Source organism: Nomascus leucogenys, chromosome 3 (genome assembly GCF_006542625.1).
Source record: "Nomascus leucogenys isolate Asia chromosome 3, Asia_NLE_v1, whole genome shotgun sequence".
NCBI classification, from domain to species: Eukaryota; Metazoa; Chordata; class Mammalia; order Primates; family Hylobatidae; genus Nomascus; species Nomascus leucogenys.
The window spans coordinates 153,928,479-153,953,859 of NC_044383.1; the positions used below are offsets into that span (position 1 = coordinate 153,928,479).

The 25,381-nt window shown below is 44.5% G+C and overlaps 1 protein-coding gene and 1 long non-coding RNA gene across 2 annotated transcripts in view; one reads left to right on the forward strand and one right to left on the reverse strand.

Moving 5' to 3' along the window:
• Window positions 1–214: 214 nt before the first annotated feature.
• Window positions 215–24,809, reverse strand: LOC115834479. Its single transcript, XR_004029426.1, has 2 exons — window positions 24,768–24,809; window positions 215–279 (listed from the first exon to the last, which is right to left on the reverse strand). It is a non-coding gene; the product is annotated as an uncharacterized LOC115834479 (long non-coding RNA).
• SMOC2 (SPARC related modular calcium binding 2) overlaps window positions 18,848–25,381 on the forward strand; it is a 213,275-nt gene continuing 206,741 nt past the window's right edge. The window contains exon 1 of the mRNA XM_030809981.1: window positions 18,848–19,112. Within this exon, the coding sequence (XP_030665841.1) occupies window positions 19,029–19,112 (84 nt within the window). The 5' untranslated portion in view covers window positions 18,848–19,028. The remainder of the gene's footprint in view (window positions 19,113–25,381) is intronic.

The window sequence follows — 25,381 nt, forward strand, 5'->3', positions numbered from 1 at the left end:
TTACTCTAGATAGTATTGGCATTTTAACAATATTTATTCCAATGCATAAAAATTGAATATCTTTCCATTTATTATTATCTCCAATTTCTTTTATGAATATTTTATAGTTTCCAGTGTACAGAGAAAGATACATTTTTTCTTAAAATAATTCTTTTGAGAAATGGTGATGGTATCATGACCGTATTTGAGAATCGTGGAGCTGTTCTTTTTTTTCTGAGACAGGGTCTCACTCTGTCACCCAGGCTGGAGTGCAGTGGTACGTTCTTGGCTTACCACAATCTCTGCCCCCCCCACACCAGGCTCAAGCAATCCTCCCACCTCAGCCTCCTGAGTAGCTGGGACTGCAGGCATGCACCACCATGCCTGGCTAATTTTTTGTATTTTTAGTAGAGATGGGGTCTTGCCATGTTGCCCAGGTTGGTCTCGAAATCCTGAGCTCAAGCAATCTGCCCACCTTGGACTCCCAACATGCTGGGATTACAGGTGTGAGCCACCATGCCCAGCCTGTGAACCTTTTAAGAAAGGCAAATGACTATGTCATACAAAAGGGTTGAGAGACACCCAACGAAAAAGAAATGAACTTATTAAGCAACAAAGTTTAATAAAAAAGTCATTAGTCCACAATGAAACATTTGAGCAGATGACTAATTTCTACATCAGAATTTGATATAAAATTAATAAGTATTATAGCTAATAATATAATTGTAATTCATATAATTAATAATTATAGTTACGATAAAATCGGTTTATTTTTATTTTAAATAAGTAGTATATGTACATAGTATAAACATTAAAGAGACACAGTGGGTAAGTAGTGAAAGCATCTCATTCCGTGGACCATACTTTTGGTGTTAAATCTAAGACTCTTTGCTTATCCTTATGTTTTCATCTACAAGGGCTGCCATAACAACATACCACAGCCTGGGCAGCTTAAGCAATGGAAATTAATTTCCCACAGTTCTGGAGGCTGGAAGTCCAAGACCAAAGTGCCAGCAGGGTTGGTTTCTGGTGAGGTGTCTCTTTCAGATCATGGATGGCTGCATCATCAGTGTCCTCATGTGGCCTTTCCTCTGTGTGTGTGTGTTATGGGAGGAGAGAGTGCTCTGGTGTCTCTTCCTCTTCTTATAAAGACATCAATCCTATCAGATCATGGCCCCATCCTTATGATTGCATTTAACTTTATTCTATCTCCTATCTCCAAATACAATTACATTGGAGTTTAGGTCTTCAACACATGAATTTAAAGGTGGGGAGCACAATTCAGTTCATAATATCCTAATTCTAAAATATATTGTTCTATGTTTTTTCTAAAAGTTGTATAGTTTTAGGTTTTACATTTAACCCATTTATACCCAAGGTTGCAATTTTTTGAATTTTTGCAGTCAGACTTTGGCAATGACCTTGAGCAGTAGGATATAAATAACTCCCACGTGCTTAGTGTTCTGATAATGGAATACTAGGCATAAATGGGCTAAGTCCATGATTCTTAAAAATATGAGTTAATTTTTTGAAAAAGGTATGAAATTAGGTTGAGGTTCTACTTTTAATTTAATTTTTGCCTATACTTGTCCAATTTCTCTAGTAACTATTGTTGAAAAGGCTGTTCCTCCTCCATTGAATTGTTTTTTTCATCTTGATCAAAAATCAGTTGGACATATTTTTATGGATCTAATTCTGTGTTCTCTATTCTATTCCATTGATCTACGTATTTATTTCTCCAGCAATACCATACTGCTGTAACTATAGAGTAAGGCTTAACATCACATAGAGTTTCACTTTATTTTTATTCTTGAAATTGTTTTAGTAATTCTTGGTCTCTTGCCTTTCCGTATAGTTTTAGTTGCCTGTGCTTTCCATATAGTTTTAGTTGCCTATATTTTTTCCATATAGTTTTAGAATAAGTTTCTCTATGTCTACAAAAATTATTGGTGAAAGTTTGATAGGAATTACATTAAATCTATGACCCAAATTGAGAAGAATTGACATCTTTACTATGTTAGGTCTTCTGATCCATGAACATGGTATGCATCTTCACAGATCTTACTTAGGTCTTCCTTGATTTATTTCATCAGCATTTTATAATTTCAGAATACTTATTCTGTACATGTTTTATTAGGTTTTGTTACATTTTATTTCTTTGAGGTCATTATAAATTGTATTGTGTTTTAAATTTTAGTTTTCATGTCTGTCACTAATATTTAGAAATATGATTGATTTTTGCATATTTATCTTATATGCTGCATCCTTGCTAAACTCATTTATTAGTTCCACAGGATTTTGTTTTGTTTTTTAGATCTCTTGGGATTTTCTATGTCAATAATCATTATCTGCAAAATGATGCAACTTCACTTCTTTCTTTTCATTCTGTATACCTTGGTTTTTTTTTTTGTCTTATTATTGTGGCTCGAACTCCTAGTGTTATGTTGATTGAATAAGAGTGATGGGAGCAATTATTTTGCTTTATTTCTAATGAAGTTGAAAAAGTTTTCTTCTATTAGTAGTTTTCTGAGAATGTTTACCATGGATGGGTACCTTTTTTATTACTACTTTTAAGCCACTTTTATTGCCTGTTAGTTTGTTAAGAGGTGGCCGATAAGAGTAAACCAAGTCCTTATAGCAGCATGATTTATAATCCTTTGGGTATATACCCAGTAATGGGATTGCTGGGTCAAATGGTATTTCTCGTTCTAGATCCCTGAGGAATTGCCACACTGACTTCCATACACTGGGGCCTGTTGTGGGGTGGTGGGGGTGGGGAGGGATAGCATTTGGAGATATACCTAATGTTAAATGACGAGCTACTGGATACAGCACACCAACATGGCACATGTATACATATGTAACTAACCAGCACGTTGTGCACATGTACCCTAAAACTTAAAGTATAATAATAATAAAAAAAAAAGAGTAAAGCAAGTCCACTTTAGGCATGTGTATTAGACAAAACAGCACTATTTTTATTTTAATCTTCCACTTTTAAAATTACAAAATACTGAATTTAACAACTGAAAGGACATGAAAAATGTCCTTTCGAGTTAGAATGTAGACAAGAAATTGGAGCCAGAAACTCAAAGCCTGGAAGGAAATTTAAATTATAAGCAAACATTAAAGTATAAGCATATATGTACAGTTAAAACTATAATAAAATGAACATGTATGTAACCAACAAACAGAGGAAGAACATTCCAGCACCCTAGAAAGCCACCTTCCTGTTCCTGCATTTTTCCTCTCCCTTAGAGATAGACATTATTCAGATGTCACTGGGTAGTATTGCCTTGTTTTTCTTTATATATGTCATTTTACAGTGCAGCTTATTTTCATGACCTTAATTTTTATACACTTAAGGCAAGATATAATGGTACATAGATTTATTGTTCTTTTGTTACTATCACCAATCTTACCTATGAGTTATAAAATAAGACAGGAGTCATTAATGGAAAGCAGGCGCTATCATGAACAACAAACTTCTTCAATCTTAAATTCTGATCTGGTCAATCTTTCATTGAAGTGGACATGCCAAGGTCACCAGTAGTGATGGTACTTTGATAAAATCTTTTAAATTTCTCTGTCCTCCCCTTCTTGAAGCTATTAAAGGGGAGGACATATCAAAAGGAGGAAAAAGAAAAGCATGCGGATAATTTATGAACTGAGCTGTCCATTCCAACTTATATTGACTATAATTTCTTATCTGCTTATTCTTTTCTTTGAAGAGAGAACCTCCCTTGCTGCAAAGACCTAGGGTGGTGCCAGAAACATAGTGGTGATTTAATAAGTATTTTTATGATGCTGTTGATAAAACTCTGTACTGTTAGAGAACTCTTCCTAAAGAGCCACATTCAGTATACTCCAGTTCTAAAGTTTTATTGTTGCTATTACTCCCTGGCTCAAGAACGTATAGTGACTGTGATGGTTTAACTTATGTGTCCAATTGGCTGGGCCATGTTACCCCGCTTTTGATCAATCTCAGTCTTGATGTTGCTGTGAAGGCATTTTTTAGATGAGATAAACCCTTAAGTCAGTAGACTTTGAGTAAAGCAGATGGGCTTCTATAGTAGTTGAGCCTCATCCAGCCAGCGGAAGGCCTTGAGAGGAGAAAGGATTCTGCCTCCATAGGGGCTTCGAACTCAGGACTACAACATCAACTTTTCCCTGAGTCTATGGCCTGCTGGCTTGCCCTGCAGATCTTAGACTTGCCAGCCTCCAATACTGCATGAGCTAGTTCCTTGATAGCATTCCCCCTCTGTCTCCCTCCCCCCATATATTATACACACACAAACACGCATGCACACACATGTATATGTAATTTACTCATCTATATCTACACATACTATTGGTTTTATTTCTCTGGATGACTGCAAATAATATAGTGACTCCCTATTGCTGCTCATAAAAACCTGACTTTGTTTCCTGGAGTCTAAGACTCACCACAGTTGGGTCTGACCTCATGCATGTAGCTGTATGAACCTCTACCCTCTACTCAGTTCTATTCTGGTCATGCATAGCTTTTGATGGACCAGCATTCAGTTCCTACCTCGATGGGCCATTATTCTGTGGATGGAATACCTTCCTTTCTCTTGCTCTGAGCAAACTCCTACCCATCCTTCAAGAGTTAGTTCAATTCCGTATCCTCTGTGATTATATCTAACACGGTCATCCACAGTGACATCTAGCTTTCTGATACTCTTCGGTCCGCCATGTAGACCTCCATCAGAAGTTATAGACAAGCCTAGTCTGTGCCAGGGAACATGCCAGACACTGGGGAAACCGAAATGTGGTATCTCTTGCAGGATCTCACAGCTTGGGGGCCGAGGCAGCTGCCTGACTAGTTGTAACACAGTGTGATGGAGCGGCAGGTAGGAGGAGACAGGAAGAAAGAGGTGTCGATCCCAGCTGCCTGGCAGCGGCGGAAGCACTGTGATCAGTCAAAAGAAGTGGAATAGCACAAATGTTAGAGATTTTCTGAGATCCAAATTCAGGGAAAAGCCAGCCCATTCTCAAGTTTAATGAGTCCTAGACAACCTGAAAACAAAAGTGTGACCCGCGGACCTGGTAGGCAAAAGACCCTTCCCCTAGGGACAGGCATGCTGGAAGGGTTGAGTCTGGGCAAATGTGAAAATAACACATAACAAGAACTGTCCCCTTCCGCTGGGACAAAGACAAGGAATTGAGGGCCAGAAACCCAGCGCCTGGAGGGAAATGGAAATTCTAGACATGTGCCAAACTGTGCCAGGGAGCCCAGGGAGCCTCTCTCTGTGATTTATCTCAGCTCGAAGCCATTTGTACCCTCAAATGCCGGAGGAGATGTTTTTTACACATTCCAAACACCCATGGGCTGCGTCGGAGTGAGCAGGGCACAGGGTGGGTTTTTTGGGCTAAGGGAAGCAAAAAAGCCCTAGATAGCACTGTCCTTATGGCCAACGCCCAACAGTGCAGGGTTACGTGCCTCACAGAGTGCAAACTTCTCATGGGGTCCACTGTGTCTTCTGCTACCATCCTTGCCCTCAAGGAGTGGAGGTGCTCAACATTTTAGGACAGGAGAAAATACGAGCACAAAAATAGTGTGATTTTAAGAAGAGCTGGCTGAGCTGGCAGCCACTTTGGAGCAGGGGCTCCTGAGCTGGCCTTCTCGGGTGCAAGGCTGATACTGCAGACCTTCCAGATCTCCAGGCACCGACTCGAGCAGCTTGAGCAAAGACAAGCTCGGTGGTACACATGCCCCACAGCGGGTTAAGGCAAAACTCTTTGGTTGGTGTTTGGTAGGCTAGTTGGCATTCTGCTCAGCACAGCACGTATAACTTCAATCACTGTAAACATTTCTAATCCCTGCTGGATAATCAGGAGTCCTGCAATGCTTAGTTCCCCTCCTCTTTGCTGCCTGCAGAGAAGCAATAATGCAATTCCTACCTCCCCACAGTGTCTCAGTCCACGCCCACTTCTACGCAGGTGCTTTTTATTGTGCCCCCAGCTCTGCCAACAGTTAGACTTTTTTCTGAAACTCAAGACTAGCAAGATCTGCCCATGTGTTTCCTTCAGTCTCCTGTGGAGTGGGCCGCCTTGGCAGGGAGCCTGGGGAGGGGAGGGCTCGGTGGACGGCACCTGGGTCCAGTCGGCATGCTGAGCACATGGCTCTCTCCAGATGACTGGGCTGAAGGCAACTTGGTGGAGATGGGTGTATTTGTGTGTTTCGTGTGTGCGTGTGTGTATGGATTTATGTGTCTGTAGGTGTGTGTATTAGTGTTTCCATGTATGTGTGTGTAGTATGTGTTTATATGTATGTGTATATTTGTGTGTATATGTGTGTGTGAATGTGTTTATGTGTATTTGTTTCTATATCTGTGTGTAGTGAGTTTATGCATATATGTGCTTGTGTGTACATGTGTTTGTGTGTATGTGTGTTTGTGTGACTGTTTATGCATATTTGTTTCTACATGTGTAGTGTGTTTGTGTGTATGTATGTGTACATGCATGTGTGTATATGTGTGTTTGTGTGAATGTGTTTATGTGTATTTTTTTCTATGTGTGTGTGTAGTGTGTATTTGTGTTTATGTGTACATGCATCTGTGTATATGTGTTTGTGTGAATATGTTTATGTGTATTTGTTTCTATGTATGTCTGTGTGTATGTGTGTTTATGTGTAATGCATGTGTGTATGTGTGTTTGTGTGACTGTGTTTATGTATTTGTTTCTATGTCTGTGGGTCTGTGTGTAATGTGTTTGTGTGTATGCGTGTGTTTCTGTATATATGTTTGTGTGTGTGAATGTGTTTATGCACCTTTGTTTCTGTCTGTGTGTAGTGTGTGTATGTGTGTTTATGTGTAATGCATGTGTGTATGTGTGTTTGTGTGACTTTATGTGTATTTTTCATGTATGTGTGTATGTGTGTTTATGTGTAATGCATGTGTGTATGTGTGTTTGACTGTGTTTCTGTATTTGCTTCTATGTGAGTCTGTGTGTAGTGTGTTTGTGTGTATGTGTGTGTTTCTGTATATATGTATGTTTGTGTGTGTGTGAATGTGTTGATGCACATTTGTTTCTATGTGTGGTGTGTTTGTGTGTATGTGTGTTTATGTGTAATGCATGTGTGTATGTGTGTTTGTGTGACTGTGTTTATGTATTTGTTTCTATGTCTGTGGGTCTGTGTAATGTGTGTGTATGTGTGTGTTTCTGTATATATGTATGTGTGTGTGTGAATGTGTTTATGCACATTTGTTTCTATGTGTGTAGTGTGTGTGTATGTGTGTTTATGTGTAATGCATGTGTGTATGTGTTTGTGTGACTGTTTATGTGTATTTGTTTTCATGTATGTGTGTATGTGTGTTTATATGTAATGCATGTGTGTATGTGTGTTTGTGTGACTGTGTTTATGTATTTGTTTCTATGTGGGTCTGTGTGTAGTGTGTTTGTGTGTATATGTGTGTTTCTGTATATATGTATGTGTGTTTATGTGAATGTGTTTGCACATTTGTTTCTATGTGTGTAGTGTGTTTGTGTGTATGTGTGTTTATGTGTAATGTATGTGCGTATGTGTGTGCTTGTGTGACTGTGTTTATGTGTATTTGTTTCTATGTGTGTCTGTGTGTAGTGTGGGTCCGTGTGTATGTGTGTGTTTCTGTGTGTACATTTATGTGTGTGTGTGTGCGTATTTGTGTTTCTGTGTATGTCTGTATGTGAAACATCTCCTGTTTCCTTAGGGACATCCGGGCGGTTTTCTCTCTTGGCTGCCCTGCAGGCTTCTGATGAAATGCCTGGTGTTAGACCATGCTCCTTCACTTATCTGAGCACATGGGGTGCCCTTTCAATCTAGAAACAAGCTTTCCATGCCTGGGAGATTTTCCGAGGTCACTCCTGCCCCTGTGGTGACTTTGGGTGGTCCCTCCCCTGGGTGTGGGCCGGGCTTTAGTGACTCACTCCTGATGAGTAGAATACAGCAAAATGGCAGGTGTCACGGTTGAGTTTAGGTCATAGAAAGACTGTGGCTTCTGTCTTGGGTGCTTTTCCTGCTTGCTGTTGGGCCTCTTGGCCTGGGGGAAGCCAGTGGCCATCTGGGAGGCAATGCTATGGCAAGGCCACATGGTGAGGGACTGGGCCTCAGGAGTGCCCACGCCGTCAGGCCCTGGGACAAGAGCACAGCCCCAGTCACTGTGTGAGCTGCCTGGAGCCGGAGGAGCCACAGGAGCTACACCTGCTCCCGCCCGTAGAAACTCAGGTAATAAATGCCTGTGTTTTCCAGCTGCTAAGGTTTGGGGTAATTTGTGATGCAGAAAAATGTAACTGATGCAGAGATTGGTACCTGGAAGTGAGGTGCTGCCAAGACGACCCCTACAATATAAAAGAACCTTTGAAACCAGGGAGTAGGTGGAAGATGAGGAATTGGAGGAATTCTGGGGAGTGTGCCGGTGAGACCTTAGACCCCTGCACACACTCTTCATGGAATTCTGGACTTCCAGGAGGCAGCAGGAGGAAGCTTTCAGGAAAGTCAGGGAAATCTTATTTTTCTGGAGGAAGGGGGGCCTGGTTAACAAGTGGCAGACGTTCAGCGACACCGCTGTCTGCTGCTGCATGGAATTAGAAAACAGGCAGAGTCACTTTGGGATGCCGAGGCGGGTGGATCACCTGGGGTCAGGCGTCTGAGACCAACTTGGCCAACATGGTAACACCTCGTCTCTACTAAAAATACAGAAATTAGCTGGGTGTGCTGATGGGCGCCTGTAGTCCCAGCTATTGCGGAGGCTGCGGCAGGAGAATCACTTGAGCCTGGCAGGCAGAGGTTGCAGTGAGCTGAGATCACGCCATTGCACTCCAGCCTGGGCAACAGAATGAGACTCCATCTCAAAAAATAAAACAAGAAAACCCCCCAAAACAAAAAAGAAAACAGGCAGAGTGCTGACAACTGACAATAGGGCTGCAGCTAAGGAGGCCTCCAGGAGTGTGGGGTGTTTCTCATTCATGTCTCTCCTTTCTTGGAGAAGGCATGTTGGATGGAACTGGCTGCTCTGCAGGAAGGGTCCTGAGTGGAAAGGGGAGTGCCACTCTCGATCTGGCTCAGGGTTTTGGCTTTTCATATTTCTTTCAAAGTCGGTGATAGTTTCATTGTTTTTTCTCTTAAGCAGCACCATCCAAGGACCTGATATTTCCAGGAAGTCTTCGGAACCCCTAACCCCTAGCTGTCCCCTCTCTTCTCTTCGGAACCCCTGGCTGTCCCCCTCTCTTCTCTTCAGAACCCCTAGCTGTCCCCTCTCTTCTCTTCGGAACCCCTAGCTGTCCCCTCTCTTCTCTTCGGAACCCCTAGCTGTCCCCTCTCTTCTCTTCGGAACCCCTAGCTGTCCCCCTCTCTTCTCTTCGGAACCCCTACCTGTCCCCTCTCTTCTCTTTGGAACCCCTACCTGTCCCCTCTCTTCTCTTCGGAACCCCTAACTGTCCCCTCTCTTCTCTTTGGAACCCCTAGCTGTCCCCACTCTTCCCTTTGGAACCCCTACCTGTCCCCTCTCTTCTCTTTGGAACCCCAAGCTGTCCCCCTCTCTTCTCTTCGGAACCCCTAGCTGTCCCCTCTCTTCACTTTGCTCTCTGCCCCGTCCACTCTGGGGAAGCCTCAACTTCCCTCTCCTCTCTTCAGGTCCCCACTCCCTTTTGGGCCTGTCTGGTGAGGGAGACGGGCAGAGCTGGAGGAGGAGCAGGAGGGAGGAGGGGGGCTGCCTCTCCTGTCCTCCTTCCTGCAGGCTTAGCTCCTGTGCACACGAGGGCTGTCTCCCCAGTCTCTGGCTTCTTGGGTCCGCTTGAGTCTTTGCCTCTCACAGGAGAGGCTGTCCTCAAATGTCTGGTGACTGCTGGTGTGTGCTCCTATGTAAGGGAGACAAGATGCCACTGCTTGGTGGCTCTAAGTGTGTGGTGAGGTTTGTGGACCGAGTTCTTGCCATCGAGGAGCCTGGCTGCAGCGTCCTTGTGGGAATCCCATTGTCACCATCTTCACCCGGATCCTTTTGTGCCAGCTGGACCCGACTGTGTCTTGGATTTTCCCTCTGCTATCTAAGTCGCTTCCTACTGTCTGTCTGCTTTCCAGCTTCTGGAATTTTCTTGCACATTGTCTCCTTGTCTTTTTCCTTTTTCCTTGTCCATTTACGCCTTTAAAGCCTCCTCACGCTTGCTTTGCAGGCATGTTGCAGGGGAGGAAGGTTTGTACCCACCTCTCATCATTGCTGGGAGAAATCTCAATGTAGTTTAGGTTCTTCTTTTGTTTCTCTTCAATTTTTTGATGGTTTTGTATTTCTATTTGGCTTTGTGGGGGTTTAGTGAATATACATTTTTCTTATTTTGAACAAAAATAATAAACTGAGATCTAAAACAAGCCCATTACTAGCTATTACCATTGTTCCAACTGCAGAGCGCACACATTTCCAATATTCTGAATTAAAACATGCTCATTTCTCTTGATATTTTAGCACCTCTGAGGTGAGGGTGACTTAAAGACACTTGCAAGAAAGTATTGATTCATAATTTAACTGGAGGTATTTTTTTATTTTTGTACTGATAGATAAAATAATGGCATGCTTCCTATAGATGTTTCATATATAGTCCAATATTTTACAGGTGGAAAATGAATTAGGGAAAAAACGGTCACAGAATGACCTGACAAATTCTTCAAATAACAACAAAATTCTAAAAATGAATAAAGGGCTGAAAATTGCCTCCGATGATCCAAATTACCAGTACTGAATAATACACAAAAAACAAAATATCCCAATTATTTTGGCTACATAGTTCCAACCACACTTTCCTGTAGACCAGCATAGCAAATTATATGCAGTCAGAAGGGCCAAGCCTTCATGCAACCTGAGTCCCTGAATTTAACATGAGGCTGAGGAATAGACTGCAGAGTTAATTGCATTGTCTAATGTAAGCACAAATTTCTTTGCTATCCTTGAACTAAGCTGCCTTCTTCCAGGTAACAGAATCGAAACAGTCATGATTTTCTTTGCTCCTAGTGAGTCAAGGCACGTTTGCATGGAAGTCCTTCTCGGCTTTTTTTTTTTTTTTTTTTTTGAGATGGAGTCTTGCTCTGTCGCCCAGGCTGGAGTGCAGTGGTGCGATCTCGGCTCACTGCAAGCTCCGCCTCCTGGGTTCATGCCATTCTCCTGCCTTCTTGGCTTTTTAATCACCTTTCCATGTGTCATGTGGAAGTACATGGCACGTCTTGCTGTATTGTATGTGGTACAGTGGTGTGATTATTAAACTTGGTTCTGTTGTTCAAAAAAGCACTTGGAGATGCTCAAGCATGTACAGGAATGAATAATGACTTAGGAGATAGAGGAAGGAGGTTCCAAGTGCTCAAACAAAGAGACTTACTGAGGGCAGATAAGCCAGGAAGCAGCAGACAGGTGCTGTGTAATTTTCCACCTTCCCCTCTGCCAGCGCCTCCAGCCATGCAGGGCCTGGCACGCCTGCACCTTCCTGTCCAGGGCCCCTGGGGCACAGACATGCTGCTCAATCCCCAGCCGTGCACATCCTGTATGCACCCTTGTGAGCTGTGGACACATCGTGGGCATCTGGCATAGCCAAGGATGCCCCTCTGTGAGCTACAGGAGAGGAGCCTGTGTGCACAGCATCCCTGGAACTGGCCTCTGCAGAAACGCCATTGGCTTCAGTGCTCTTGTGGCTAAATTACTTTACAGGCATCAAAGAATAAATCTGGTTTTATTTGGGCAAGCATCTGGACATATAGAAATAGTAATAACATGTCCAAAATAATGTAACTGAATCTCCACCTTAGGGCACTGCTTTATAGAGAGGAAAGGAGCTAAAGAATTTGCCCAGGATGGGGGCAAAACTAGCCAAGACCAAGGAAATGATGGCTTCCCGTGTGAAAGCCAGAGGAGGCTGCTGGAATTAAGAGGAAGCAAAGTCAGTTGATGATGGATGATGGTTCCACGAAGGATGTAAAATCCCATTGGCTCTGTAAGGTCAAGGGACAAATGTCTTTTTTGTTGCTGTTTCTGTTAATACGTAGCCCAGGCACTATGCTATTTGTCTGAAATACCTAAGGATTTTTCTCTTTGTATGATTCATTTTAATACTCAGCTTAGGGCTGAGGGAGGAGGGCAGAAGTGGAGGGTTAATGGCATGCCGTCCTGGCCTGTGTGTTGTGCTAGGGAAGAGAGGCAAGAGGAGGAAAAACTGCTGAAGGTGATCAAGGCTTTCTTTATTGGAATATCTTCTTACGTTGCTTTCTGCCGGTATAAATTGTACCTGTGTGGTTCATACTGCCCCAGAGTATTCCTGGCAAGCTTTCTGTTGCTATTTTAAAACTTTTTTTTCTTTAAAGGTGGTCTCACATGAAGAAAGGAGGAAGGGACCCCTAGATTGACTGTTAACAAGGAGCAAAAATTCAAAAGTAGTTTAGATCGTCTGAGTTTAGAATAAGATGCCTCCTATAAATTTTACCAGATCTCCTTCTCTTTCCATGAGCACATCTTGTGCCTTAATGAGCCTCGGCAGTGGTCAGCCTTTATTAGCTCTGCAGCTGATAGATTCTGCAAGTTCCATATACTAATGAAAGTTGTTTCCTGAGTGAAAAGGCTAACATGGCCTCTGGATATTATTACAAATAGACTTCAATAAACTTGGGCTATGTATAACAGCAGTGGCAACGTGTTTCGACCTGAGGTAAGATTGGTTATTTAGATAGACCATATCTCCAACACCATAACTGCATCCTTTCAGAATAGCACAAGCATCTCCCGTCAACCTTACAGGGACAGTTTTCACTGTAAAAGTAGCAGTCTTGTGTCTGGCTTTGTGGAAAAGAGCTTTCTTTGGAAACATTATCTTGGGATTGAAGCATTACCAATAAGTCAGAACCAGCTGTGAAGGGCTTTCTCCTTTGGTCTGGTGGTGGATCTTTTTTTTTTTTTGAGACAGAGTCTCGCTCTGTCACCCAGGTTGGAGTGCAGTGGCGCGATCTCGGCTCACTGCAAGCTCCGCCTCCCGGGTTCACACCATTCTCCTGCCTCAGCCTCTCCGAGTAGCTGGGACTACAGGCGCCCGCCACCATGCCCGGCTAATTTTTTGTATTTTTAGTAGAGATGGGGTTTCACCGTGGTCTCGATCTCCTGACCTCGTGATCCGCCTGCCTCGGCCTCCCAAAGTGCTGGGATTACAAGCGTGAGCCACCGCGCCCGGCCCCTGGTGGTGGTGGATCTTAAACACTATGCAGAAGGCTGAGTTAGTGAATGAGTGTGTGTTTCTGTACATGTGCACACACACATTTCTTAGTGAAATGGCTCATGGTTTTCATTATACCTCAAAAGGGTTTATGGTTTCAAAAAGTTTAAGAACTGATTATCTTGACATCAGGCAGGAGATTCTGGGCCCCAAACTTTTTCTGACTCTAGTTCACAGATTCTTCAATAGTTTCCGAGATGGAGAATATTGGAGGGTAGACACCAAACTGAAAACTGAGTTGAATTCTGCTCCTACCACTTCCTAGCTGTGTAAATCCAGGCAAGTTCTGTAATCTCCGAGGATCTTATTACTCATCTGTAAAATAACCATTTTGTAGAGTTTCCATGAAAGTTAATTAGATAATGTGTATAAAAAACCCATCACATTCCAACCATTTATTAAAAATTTCCATAAAGTGGAAACATCATATCACCTGACTTCCAACTATACTATAAGGCTACAGTAACCCAAACAGTATGGTACTGTCACAAAAACAGATACATAGACCAAGGTACGAAATAGAGGACCCAAAAATACAGCCGCATAACTTCAACCATCTGATCTTCAACAAAGTCAACAAAAATAAGCAATGGAGAAAGGATTCCCTATTCAATAAGTGGTGATGGAATAGCTGGCTAGCCATGTGTAGAAGATTAAAACTCGACCCCTACCTTTCACCATATACAAAAATTAACTCAAGATGGATTAAATATTTAAATGAAAGACCTCAAACTATAAAAATCGTAGGAGAAAATGTAGGAAACACCATCCTGGATATCAGTCTTGGCATAGAATGTTTTACTAAGTCTTCAAAAGCAATTGCAACAAAAACAAAAATTGACAAGTGGGACCTAATTAAAGAGCTTCTGCACACAAAAGAAACAATCAACAGAGTGGACAGACAACCCACAGAATGGGAGAAAATATTTGCAAACTATGCATGGGACAAAGGTCTAATATCCAGAATCTGAAGGCACTGAACCCACTCAATAAGCAAAAGAACAACCCCACTAAAAAGTGGGCAAAGGACATGAACAGACACTTCTCAAAAGAAGACATGTGAGAAGCCAACAAACATATTAAAAAATGCTCAGCATCACTGATCATCAGAGAAATGCAAATCAAAACCACAATGAGATACCATCTCCCACCAGTCAGAATGGCTATTATTAAAAAGTCAAAAAGCAACAGATCCTGCTGAGGCAGCAGAGAAAATGGAATGTTTATACACTGTAGGTGGGAATGTAAATTATTTCAGCCACTTTGGGAAGAAGTTTGGGGATTTCTCAAAGAACTAAAAATAGAACTCCCATTCGACCCAGCAATCCCATTACTGGGTATGTATCCAAAGGAAAATAAACCATCTATAAAAAAGACACGAGCACTTGTATGTTAATTGCATCACCAGTCACAATTGCAAAGACATGGAATTAACCTAGGTGCACATCAATAGTGGACTGGACAAGGAAAATGTAGTACATAGACATCATGGAATACCATGAAGCCACAAAAGAATGGAAGCATGTCCTTTGCAGCAACATAGATGCAACTGGAGGCCATGATCCTAAGTGAATTAATGCAGGAACAGACATGCAAATACTGGATGTTCTCACTCATAAGTCGGAGCTAGACACAGGGTACACATTGAGATAAAGAAGAAACGAGACACTGGGTACACACGGAGATAAAGAAGGAACAATAGACACCAGGGCCTGCTAGAGAGGCGGGGCAGGGAACAAGGGCTGAAAAAACTGCTTATTGGGTACTATGCTCACTCTGTGGGTCTTTCATACCCCAAACCTCAGAGTCACACAATATATCCCTGTCACAAACCTGCACGTGTACCCCCGAGTCTAAAATAAAAGCTTAAATGATGTTTTAAAAATTTTCCACAAAATGCCTGAAAAGTATTATCATAAAAATTGTCCTCAGGCATCTTAAGAAGGAAGAAGAGGCCGGGCACGGTGGCTCACACCTGCAATCCCAGCACTTTGGGAGGCCGAGGCGGGTGGATCACGAGGTCAGGAGATTGAGACCATCCTGGCTAACACGGTGAAACCCCGTCTCTACTAAAAATACAAAAAATTAGCCAGGCGTGGTGGCGGGCGCCTGTAGTCCCAGCTACTCGGGAGGCTGAGGCAGAAGAATGGTGTGAACCTGGGAGGGGGAGCTTGCAGTGAGCTGAGATCATGCCACTGCACTCCAGCCTGGGTGACAGAGCGAGACTCCATCTCAAAAAAAAAAAAAAAAAAAAAAAAGAAGGAAGAAGAAACTTGTTTAATTATTTTGTTGAGCACAAAGTCCAAATTCTCTGTTACTTAAATATATCAAAAAATATATCAAAATAGGAAGAAAGTCATTGAGTCAGGCCCAAGGATCAAACACACAACTCCATTGTCCACTTTTCAACGTGGTGTGTCAACGCTGGCCTCATCCTGCAGCCGTGGTGACGGTGAGTCTCGGCGGTGCTCTCTTCTGATTTTGTCAACTCTGCCGATGTGGTTTCCTTTCTGTATGGCTCACAGGTTTGTGAAGCTGCAGAGCTTGGGCTAAAAACCTGGGATTGATGTGGGGATCGTGCATCATTTTTCCATGGGTCGAAGGGAACAAGTTAAAAGGAAGATGCAAAGCCATCAGAATGAACAAGCCAACAAGAGGACAGAGACTCCAGAAACCTGGGGAACTACAGATTCTCGGGTCCAGCCTGGGGGTTAGTCTAAAAGGAAAATCACACAGAACTTACCTAAGAAAGTCCAGGTGAGTGGTGAAAACTCCTGCTCCCATGATTAAGTAGAAACTAGGAGAAAACATTAATAAAACAAGTGACTGGCAGGTGACTGATGATGTGAGGTGATTCTCAGAGTATGAACAGTGACCTGAGTTCAGTGATGGCCCAGGGGATTTCTGGAAGTCACTGCATCAACAAAGAGATATTTGACTAAACTGACGCTTTGCATATTGAGATGGGAAAGTAGCCGACAAAGTTTTCTGGCTAAACATGAATTAGCCAGAAATAATAACTAAATTATATCATGTCTATAATGAAAATAAAATGCTTTTGCAGTTTTAGCATAGTAAAATAAATACAAAGGAAGCCAATACTCATGATAAAGCATTTTGCTAATGGCCTAAGAGGGAAAGTTAGTTTAGAAATGTGAGAATAGCTGGAGTCCTTGGTAATTAGTTTCTCTTGCTGTTCTTTATTGTAACTTTCATCAGTGACGGGCATTTAAATTCTGAATGCATAAGCCACATTTTAGAATGGGCCCTGCATCACTTTTTAATTAAAAGAAAAAACAAAAAACCTATGTTTCCAAGAGAAGGGAACTTCTTCCTGCATCATATAGGAACTCTTTGGAAAGTATAGAGCTGATCACTTCCTGTCTTAACTTTGAACTAGGTGAATTACTTTTCTATCCTTTCTAACATGACAGCTCTCTGGCATTCCTGCCAGTAATAACTTTCTTGGAGACTTACAAATAAAAGACAGACATAACTATTTCCCAGTGTTTTAAATAAATGTATTGTTTTTCTCCATAAAAATGGAACCTGATTATCTCTCCAAACTCCATTTCTAGAATTTTGAGAAACTAAAATTTGGCATTCAGAACACATGAGCTCCTCCAGATTTGAAAGGGGTTTCAAAGGCTCCAACCCTGCCTCATCTGTCAGAGTTTTGGACAAATGCATTTCATTTATCTTCCTAGAGTTCCCAGAGGATTCTGGAGTTGCTACATGAAAGACGTGTTGAGATTCTTGAATACAAGGCACGGAGGGCCAAGGATTTTCTTCTGTTCTCCATATTGCCAGAGGAAGTGAAGTGGATTTGCCAGTATTGCAGGTTTTAACATCTGCATTCTGTTTCTGATTTTGTTGCTTAGGAGATCTGGCTAAGACATTTGGCCCCTTTGACTTTTGTTCCGCATCTGTAAAATGGGAATAATTAAGTCTACTTCTTGTCTGCCATTCTTGCAGTGGATGATGGTGGATAGATGAACATGCTTTCAAACTTTTGAGTTCTGACGAGCAGTACTGTCAACGAAGTGGAAAGTGAAAAACAGGTTCTTTAGTAGCAAATACTTCTTAAAGGAAGTATGTCAGCTTCGAGTGTAAATTTTATTCTTTGGATAATCTTAGAATTAGTGGTATGTAGTGTTTGTTTTCTTTTTACTTTAATTTTCACTGCAGTTCCCTAACAGTGATGCCTATTTACTTAATCATTTGCAGCTGCTCTGCCCACCTGTTTTTCTGGACCCAGGAGCAGTCCCTGAAGAGTTCTATTATAATTTCCTTCTAAGTCCTTAAACCAGGAGGAATGTGTTTAAGTACTTAATAGATTCCCTGGGCTTTGGAATTTGAAGGAGAATTCTGAGAGTAGCCCTCCTTCAGGAAAAGGTGCATTTCTTTCCTGTCTTTCCGTGGTCCGACGGACATCACTTTCCTAATAAAATTTGTGTGGGAAAGGTTGCAATAGCATTGCCTTTGCCTCAGCAGCCAGTCCCAGAACTTGCTGATACAGCCCCCTCCCCCAAAATTCATAGCCAAAGCAGTGGGCTAGACATCGGATGAAACCTCAGATTTGGATTTTCTGTGTTTTGTACTTTTCCCAATGCCCCTGACAAGTCAATTGATTCATTGTTCTTGAACAAATCTTCACTCTTCTGGCTTTCTGTGTGAGACAGAATTAGGGCTTTTTCCTGTAAAGTTATAAGCCAAGGCTAAACTATGTCAGCAATGTTGTCTGCGATGGATATTATCCAGAGTCTGGGTGTGCAAAATTTCCTTGAGTTTACAACCTCCACAAGCCCTGTGCTCCCCGCATAAACACCTGAAATGCTTTGACAGAGCTGTTTAAAAACAGCCACATGTGTCTGTGAATGACGCCCAACCACATGCTCCCCCGACTTGCAGAGGATCAAGGCTACAGCCCAGGTCAGACCCTGGATTTTTAGGACCTAAATTCCCCCATCCCTGCAGTGGATAACCCCGTGTAAAGATGCCAAAGGCGGGCTGCCCCCGGCGCAGCCTTTTCTGGACATGTGTTCCCAGCTGCCTTTGCTGGAGCGCAGCTGATCCTTCAGCACCTCTGAGAGGCGATGTTCTGGGCCGGACCAGGGGGCCTTAGAGGGCGGAGGTCAAGGAGAACCCCGGAGTCTGGGGACTGGCCAAGGCTTGGCGTTAACCCTTGTTGATGAAAAGGCCCGCTGGGCTGATCCTGCACGGACCGGGCCTGGACCCTGGGGCGTGAGGAGGGCGCGGTGCGTCCTGTGGTTGTGTTTGGAAGCCCCCCGAGGGTGCGCGCGCGTGGGTATGAGTGCGTGCGTGTACTGGGTGTGCGTGTAAGCGTGCACGTGTGTGTGTGTGAGTGTGCGCGCGGGGGGAAGGAGGCACAGAGACAGCGCGGACAGGCCACCGCGCAGCCCTGGTTGCCCCCGCTCCACCTCTCGCTCCGCCGTCCCGCGCCAGGGAGGCCTCTGGGCCGGAGCGGGCACCGGAGCGGAGCGGGCGCGGCAGCGGGCGCTGGGAGGTGGGGCTGGGGGAGGAGAGGGGGAGGGAGAGAGGCGGGCGGGAGGGGAGGATCCGGGAAGCTCCGGGGTATTTGACAGGAGCGAGGGCGGACGCAAAGGACGCGGAGGACCTCTGGGTGCCTGCAGGGGAGCTGCTCCAGCCGGGCCGCCGGGAGCGGTGGGGAGAGCATCGCGGAGCCGCCCCTCCACGCGCCCGCCCGGCCGCGCTCGCCCACTGGGCTCTCCCGGCTGCAGTGCCAGGGCGCAGGGCGCGGCCGATCTCCCGCCCCCGCCACCTCCGCCACCATGCTGCTCCCCCAGCTCTGCTGGCTGCCTCTGCTCGCTGGGCTGCTCCCGCCGGTACCCGCGCAGAAGTTCTCTGCTCTCACGGTAAGCCCGGGCCCGCGGGACCTGGTGCTCAAGTGGTGCCGCCTCTTGCAGCGGGCCGGGTTCGGGTCCCCGCGCCCCGCTCCAGGCCCAGGCGCCCGGGCACGGGGAGCAGGTGGCCCCGGGGGCCGTGGAGCCTTCGCCTGCCCGCGGGGCTGGAGCAGGTAGGACGCAGCGTGCGCGCCTGGGACCCGGCTGGGATGGGCTTCTGGGGACCCTGCCCGCTGGGGTCCTGCCGCGGCTGCGACGGGCCCCTCGGGTTCCACCCGACTGGGACCCCACCTGACTTGGGGGCTCTGACCCGGCTGTGAGAGGATCCTGGGGTCCTGCAGACCCCGGACAAGTGGGAGCTGCGGGTGCGCTCGGGTGTCCCGCGCTTACTGCTGGGCCTGAGCCTGCGGGGAACCAGGTCTGGGAGCGCCGGCGCCGCCCCGCGGACTGTCCCAAGGCCAAGACAGACCCGCCGAGACTGGGCGCCCACCTCGCCCAGGGGGACCCGGCCTGGAGCGCGTTCTCCCGGCCGCTTTGGGCTCGTGCGCCGCGCGGATCCCGGGCCTCTCGCCGGGTGAAGGGGCTGCCAGTCGTGGGCCCCACTCGTGGGTCTGACTCTCCCAGAGACCCTCGTAAGTGAGCCGAGGAAGAAGCAGATGAGGTTACAGATGATTCTTCATGAGCCTGAGTGTTAGAGAAGCGCTTTCTTCCCTTCTCAGGACAGAACTGGAGGGAGGCGGCGGCTCCCCGCTCTGTGGGGCCTCTGGGTTCTTCCTCGTGGCAGGGATGCTGCGCTCCTGAGCGCGAGGGTCATCGCGGTTGACCGCTGTGTGTTTTTCTTTCTGAGCTGCAACTTCTATGCGACAGGCTTGGCCCGGCCAAGGCACGCGGTGCCAAACGAGGAGCTATGTAGAGGGGGCCGAGCCAAGCCCCCGCCAGCCAAGCCAACCCGCGGCGGCCGCTGGGCCAAGGCCGGGTGTCTGCAGCCCCCAGCTCCAGCCGACCTCGTGGGCTTGTAGGGTTTGCAAACCCATCATTAATGCAATCGCCAGAAACGAAAACATTCCACTTAAATGTGTTTTTGAACAAGTGCTTGAGAAAACACGAAGGTAGCGAGAACGCCTCTGGTGGACAGCCGTCTTTTAAGTGGCTGGGGACTTGTCCTAAAGGTGTTTATTGTATTGAAAATAAAGATGGTTGAAATAAGCTGTGGTCGGTTCTGCCTTTCAGCAAATTTAAAACAGTCATGTGGGCATCTTTTCTTTTTCTTTTACTTTTTCTTCGTCTTCTTTTTTTTGCGTTTTAGCAGTGTGAAGGATGGTTTGTGAGTTCATTGCTCATACCTAAAATTCTTCTGCAGCAGCCCGGGGTCCCTGCCTTGTGTCTCACAAATGACTTGTAGATTAGAAACTGCTAACTGGGGCTCCAAGGAGGTTTTCACACACTCAGGCTTTCCCTGAAGATCCTTTATCTCCCCAGAGGGGGCCCTCAGAGGACACTCACTGGAGGCATTCATGTATATGCACATCTGTACATGCATCTAGACATAAATATACTCACAGATACACTCACAAACAGACCCCCCACACACTCTTAAAGCACACTAGAGGAGACAGAGAAACTAAGGCCAATTCTCCAAAGGAGATCATAGTATTTTCTTCCAGGACTGTAGCAGCAGGTACCTATAGTTGCCACGGATTTTCAGATTTTCTGAAACTGCAAAAAGTAGAGACTGCCATCTGCCTGCTGCCCTGGGTGTGTGGGGGTGGAGTTGGGCCTGTTGGTCCCCCCGGAAGAGCAGAATCAAGGTAGTTAGTAATTAGAACAGTTTAAGACTCGGCAGGTTTTCTTGTCTTCTCTCTCCTTTCTCATCTAACTGTTTACTTGAACCCTCTCACCCTTTGCCTCCTTGAGGTTGCCCCAAGGATGTCTTGGGTTGTGGTGAGACCCACTGCATGTGGGGTCTCTGTGCAGGAGCTGATACCCCACGCGGGCTTTGCCCTGTTGGCTGCATTCCCCAAGAACACTTTGCCTGAAATTTACATTTGCAAATAAAATCAGTATCCCGGAGAAAAGATTAAAGCCATAACGCATGTTGGCACACTTCTTCTCACCCCACCCGCAGTCTAGAAAATCAAGAAGTAGTTGAGTTACAAAGTAACTGAGGCAGGCCTGAGATCTGATTGGTCACTGGAAGATGTGAGATGTGCAGCATTTTTCAGTGTGCTGATCTCTTTTCAAATTGCCTTCTGGTTTTTGGAAATCTCTTTTGTCTCCAGAGGCCCTCATTCAAAGAAGGGCCTTCTCTCCCTACGATTTGCATCCTACCTACTTTAATAAATCAGAGGCAGTATCAGTCCATGCAGTGGGCGGGACCCACAGTGTGACTTCAGGCAAGTTAATTTCATAATCTTCAGTCCCCTTATCTGTAAAATAAGAATACATAATATCTTTCAAGCATGTCATGAGGCTTAAAGGTAGGGCTTTTAATGTGCCTACTATATGTGAGTTCCCCAGCTAACATTGTTTTGATGGTGCCCATGCCATGGGTCCATATAAGAGAGTGTTATCAATTAATACCATAATTATCAATGCATATAGCGTTGTGGCATTAAGGTGTGTGTGGATTCGACTTTGCAGTATTTTCACCTGCTGCAGATCCTCAGAGCACACCACTTGGCTCTGGGTGTATATGTGGACTTTGTGGGAGTAGCCATGTGGGACTGTATAGACCAAGGAGGAAAGCTTGCCTCTCTGCCTCCTTCTACTCCATTCATTTCTTCTCATCTAGAAGCGGGGAAATGTGTCAGCCTCTCTGGGGCTTTCAGTTTGCCATATTTGGCTTCTCAGGACCACGCATTTGTCTTCTCCACCTATGGTGAGTGCGCTTTCTTGGTGGGCCCAGCATTGCTGGTGTGCTCACCTCTGCTACTTTATGTTTAAGATTCAGAGAATCCACTTTGCCTGGTAATGATCTCTCTTCTTTCCACCAAAGTCGTTGTTTAGAAATGGCACCGTAAGGCTCTCTGTGTCTCTCATTGTGACTTTCTGATGGCTTTGTACAACTTCCTGGTTATTGCTCAGACCCTCTCACCTCCAGTCAACAATGGCATTCTTAAGTGTGTCCAATGTGCCCTAATTTGGATGCAGGTCAATTTCTTCCTTGAAGAAGGAGGTACACTGAATGCCACATAGTGCCCATTTTCCTTTTTATTTCTGTGAATGACTGAGATGAGGGAATGATCTGTAGTATAAATGGTTTTTATTACACATAATTCTGTTTTCAAAGAGCAAACAGGTGTGATCACAATTACTCAACTTTATCATGGTTGTCATTATGTGAATTTTGATGGACTGATCTATAAGCCCATATCTAGGTGATTTCTTTAAAGGCAGAGAGAAGAAAAATATTGCCTGGGACCCCTTTCCCAGAGGTTTTTGGTTAGAGCCAAAGTATTCATTTCCATGTTGACCAAATCATATTTTGCCCACACTTAGAATGTTGAAGTCACATAACCATCCTTCTCAGACTTCTCTTACTGCCAATACCTAACACTCCCCTAAGGTCATACCATGACTTCGTTAAAGGTACTGTTGTCTCCACATTCAAGAGATGAGGAAACAGAAGTTTTGAGAGACTCTGAAGGGGCCCTGGTCACTAAGCGGACCCGAATATTTCTCAAGTCATCCTGCCATTATTTTTCTTTCTTCGGGGGAGTTCTCTGCACTGTTTTTCTCACTGTCTTCAGGAACTTTACAATTCCACACTGCCGTTTCACCTCTTAGACTGTGGTTGACTTTCATCCTGAACCCTCATCTTCTCACAGAGGGTCTGGCACCTGGTAAATGCCTCTTATTGGTCTTGCGGAATGCATGACCACAGACCTGAAACAGTTATTTCCCACTCCTATTTGTGTTTATTTGCTTTGAAAGAGAAGGTGATAAGAAAACAATATTTACCCATGTGTAATTTTTTAAAACTTTCATTAGCAAGTTCATGAGATGATTTAATATTGATTTTGCTGAAACAGCAAAAATAAAAATGCTATTCCATTTCTGAGCAGTTGTGGTTTGGAATGCCTACCTCGTCCTGTTTTGATATAGTTCTCACTCAGCCTTGGATCTTCAAGGGAATTACTGTGATTTTTTTTCCTTTCTTCTTCCATTGCAAATGCCTTGAGTCCATTTCATGCTCTGGGAGGGCTTCGACTGCATTCCCCAGCAGAAGACGGACCACGAAGGTGGTTAAGGAGGAGAGAACTAAACATAATCAAAATTTCCCAACTTAGAAGCCCATTTACATGGCGTCTAAAAACCCAAACATCTGGAAGAATCACTTTAATTTTGCTGTGAAATCAAGACTGTAAATAACACTATAAGCAATCGCAGGCCCTAACAAGACCATGCAGCCAATGGGCATGGATGTAACGTCAGTTGCAGTGGCTCAGAACCGAACAGATTCTCAGTAATTCTATATCAAAATAAGCCTTCTTGCCAATCCAGGATCTTAGAATGGGGATTGTTATTAAGATTGTCAGCAGAATATTGGTTTGGAGGTCAAGGGTAACATTTATATATTTTTGAATTAAAAGATAAACCAAGCCGGGAGCAGTGGCTCACGCCTGTAATCCCAACACTTTGGGAAGCCAAGGTGGGCGGATCATCTGAGGTCAGGTCAGGAGTTCAAGACCAGCCTGACCAACATGGTGAAACTCCATCTCTACTAAAAATACAAAAATTTGCTGGGTGTGGTGACATGCGCCTATGATCCCAGCTACTTGGGAGGCTGAGACAGGAGAATTGATTGAACCCAGGAGGCGGAGGTTGCAGTGAGCTGAGATCGTGCCATTGTACTCCAGCCTGGGCGACAGAGTGAGACTCTGTCTCAAAAACAAAAACAAAAGATAAACTGTTCTACACATACAACACACAAACTTAGAATGATGAATTTCCAGTAGGATTTTGAAGTTAGAGGAGAAAATTTAAGAAATACTCTTTAGAACTGCCAGCTCTTACGTTTCTCCAGTTGATGGCATTGAGTAATAGAGTAAGATCCCAGCATTAGTCATTGTGTGTCTGTAAAGTATGTACAACAGTTAATATGTTGGATATTTAACTGTAGCTCACAAGAGGGACGATTTATAATATGAATTAATATTTTGTTGATTCCTAATTTCCTATGGGCTAAAAAGAAATTGCTCTGAAAGTGAAAATAACAAGACATTCTTATGTGGTTTTGCAGTTCCAGGCCAGACACCAAATAGCAAAGATTGTAATAAAACAAAGAGAACCAAGTAAAATATTAAATCACATTTATATGTTTAGGATTAAAAAATTACAAATGAAAATTTTATAATATCTGGCTTAATTTAACTAGATTTTTCAACACAGAGACAGTCTCAGAATGACTTCTTTTTGATGAACCACAATGTTATTTTGATTTTTATTATGTATGACATGATGTGGCATATCCACCAATTAAACTGTCACTTAAGAGAAGGCAAATGTCAATATAGCATGTCCAGGCTGCGTTCCCCTTCAGTGCATATCTCTGCCCACTTTACAGTCTTCTTCCCCCTGGTCATCTATTTGTTTTCTTTTCTGAGACAGAGTCTTGCTCTGTCCCATAGGCTGGAGTGCAGTGGTGCGCTCTTGGCTCACTGTAACCTCTGCCTCCTGGGCTCAAGCGATTCTCCTGCCTCAGCCTCCCAAGGAGCTGGGACTATAGGCACACGCTACCACACCTGGCTAATTTTTTGTATTTTTTTTTAGAAATAAGGTTTCGCCATGCTGTCCCGGCTGGTCTTGAACTCCTGAGCTCAAGTGATCCACCTGCTGTGGCTGGTCATCGATTTTCTTTCTCTTTTATGCTTCTGCCCAAATTAGGAGAAACTTCCTTTGCTTCTCCTTTAACAAGATACTGACCATGGATGCTGCTATTTCTATTTTAGCACTGGCTGAGACTCCCTGAAGGGTTTTCTAGTTTCTGTTCCTCACACTCCTTCCTTCTGCTAAAGTGTGGGTGCCCTGGGCCCTGCCCTGGAGCCAGCTGCAGCATCTCTCACTGTTCCCATCCCTTTCCGAGCCCCCAGCCAAGGGCACACATTTCTGGGGGCAAGGGGGTAGGCAAGCTCTTAACATTTGAGGTTCTTAGCGAAGAGTCTTCCAATAATAATGAAGTTTCTGAAGGTGGAAGCGTTGTAGGTAAACACGATGGCCTGTGGTGTGTTTGACAAAGGGGTTCAGAGCCCTTGAGTGCAGGTCACCATTAGGCCCGTCTC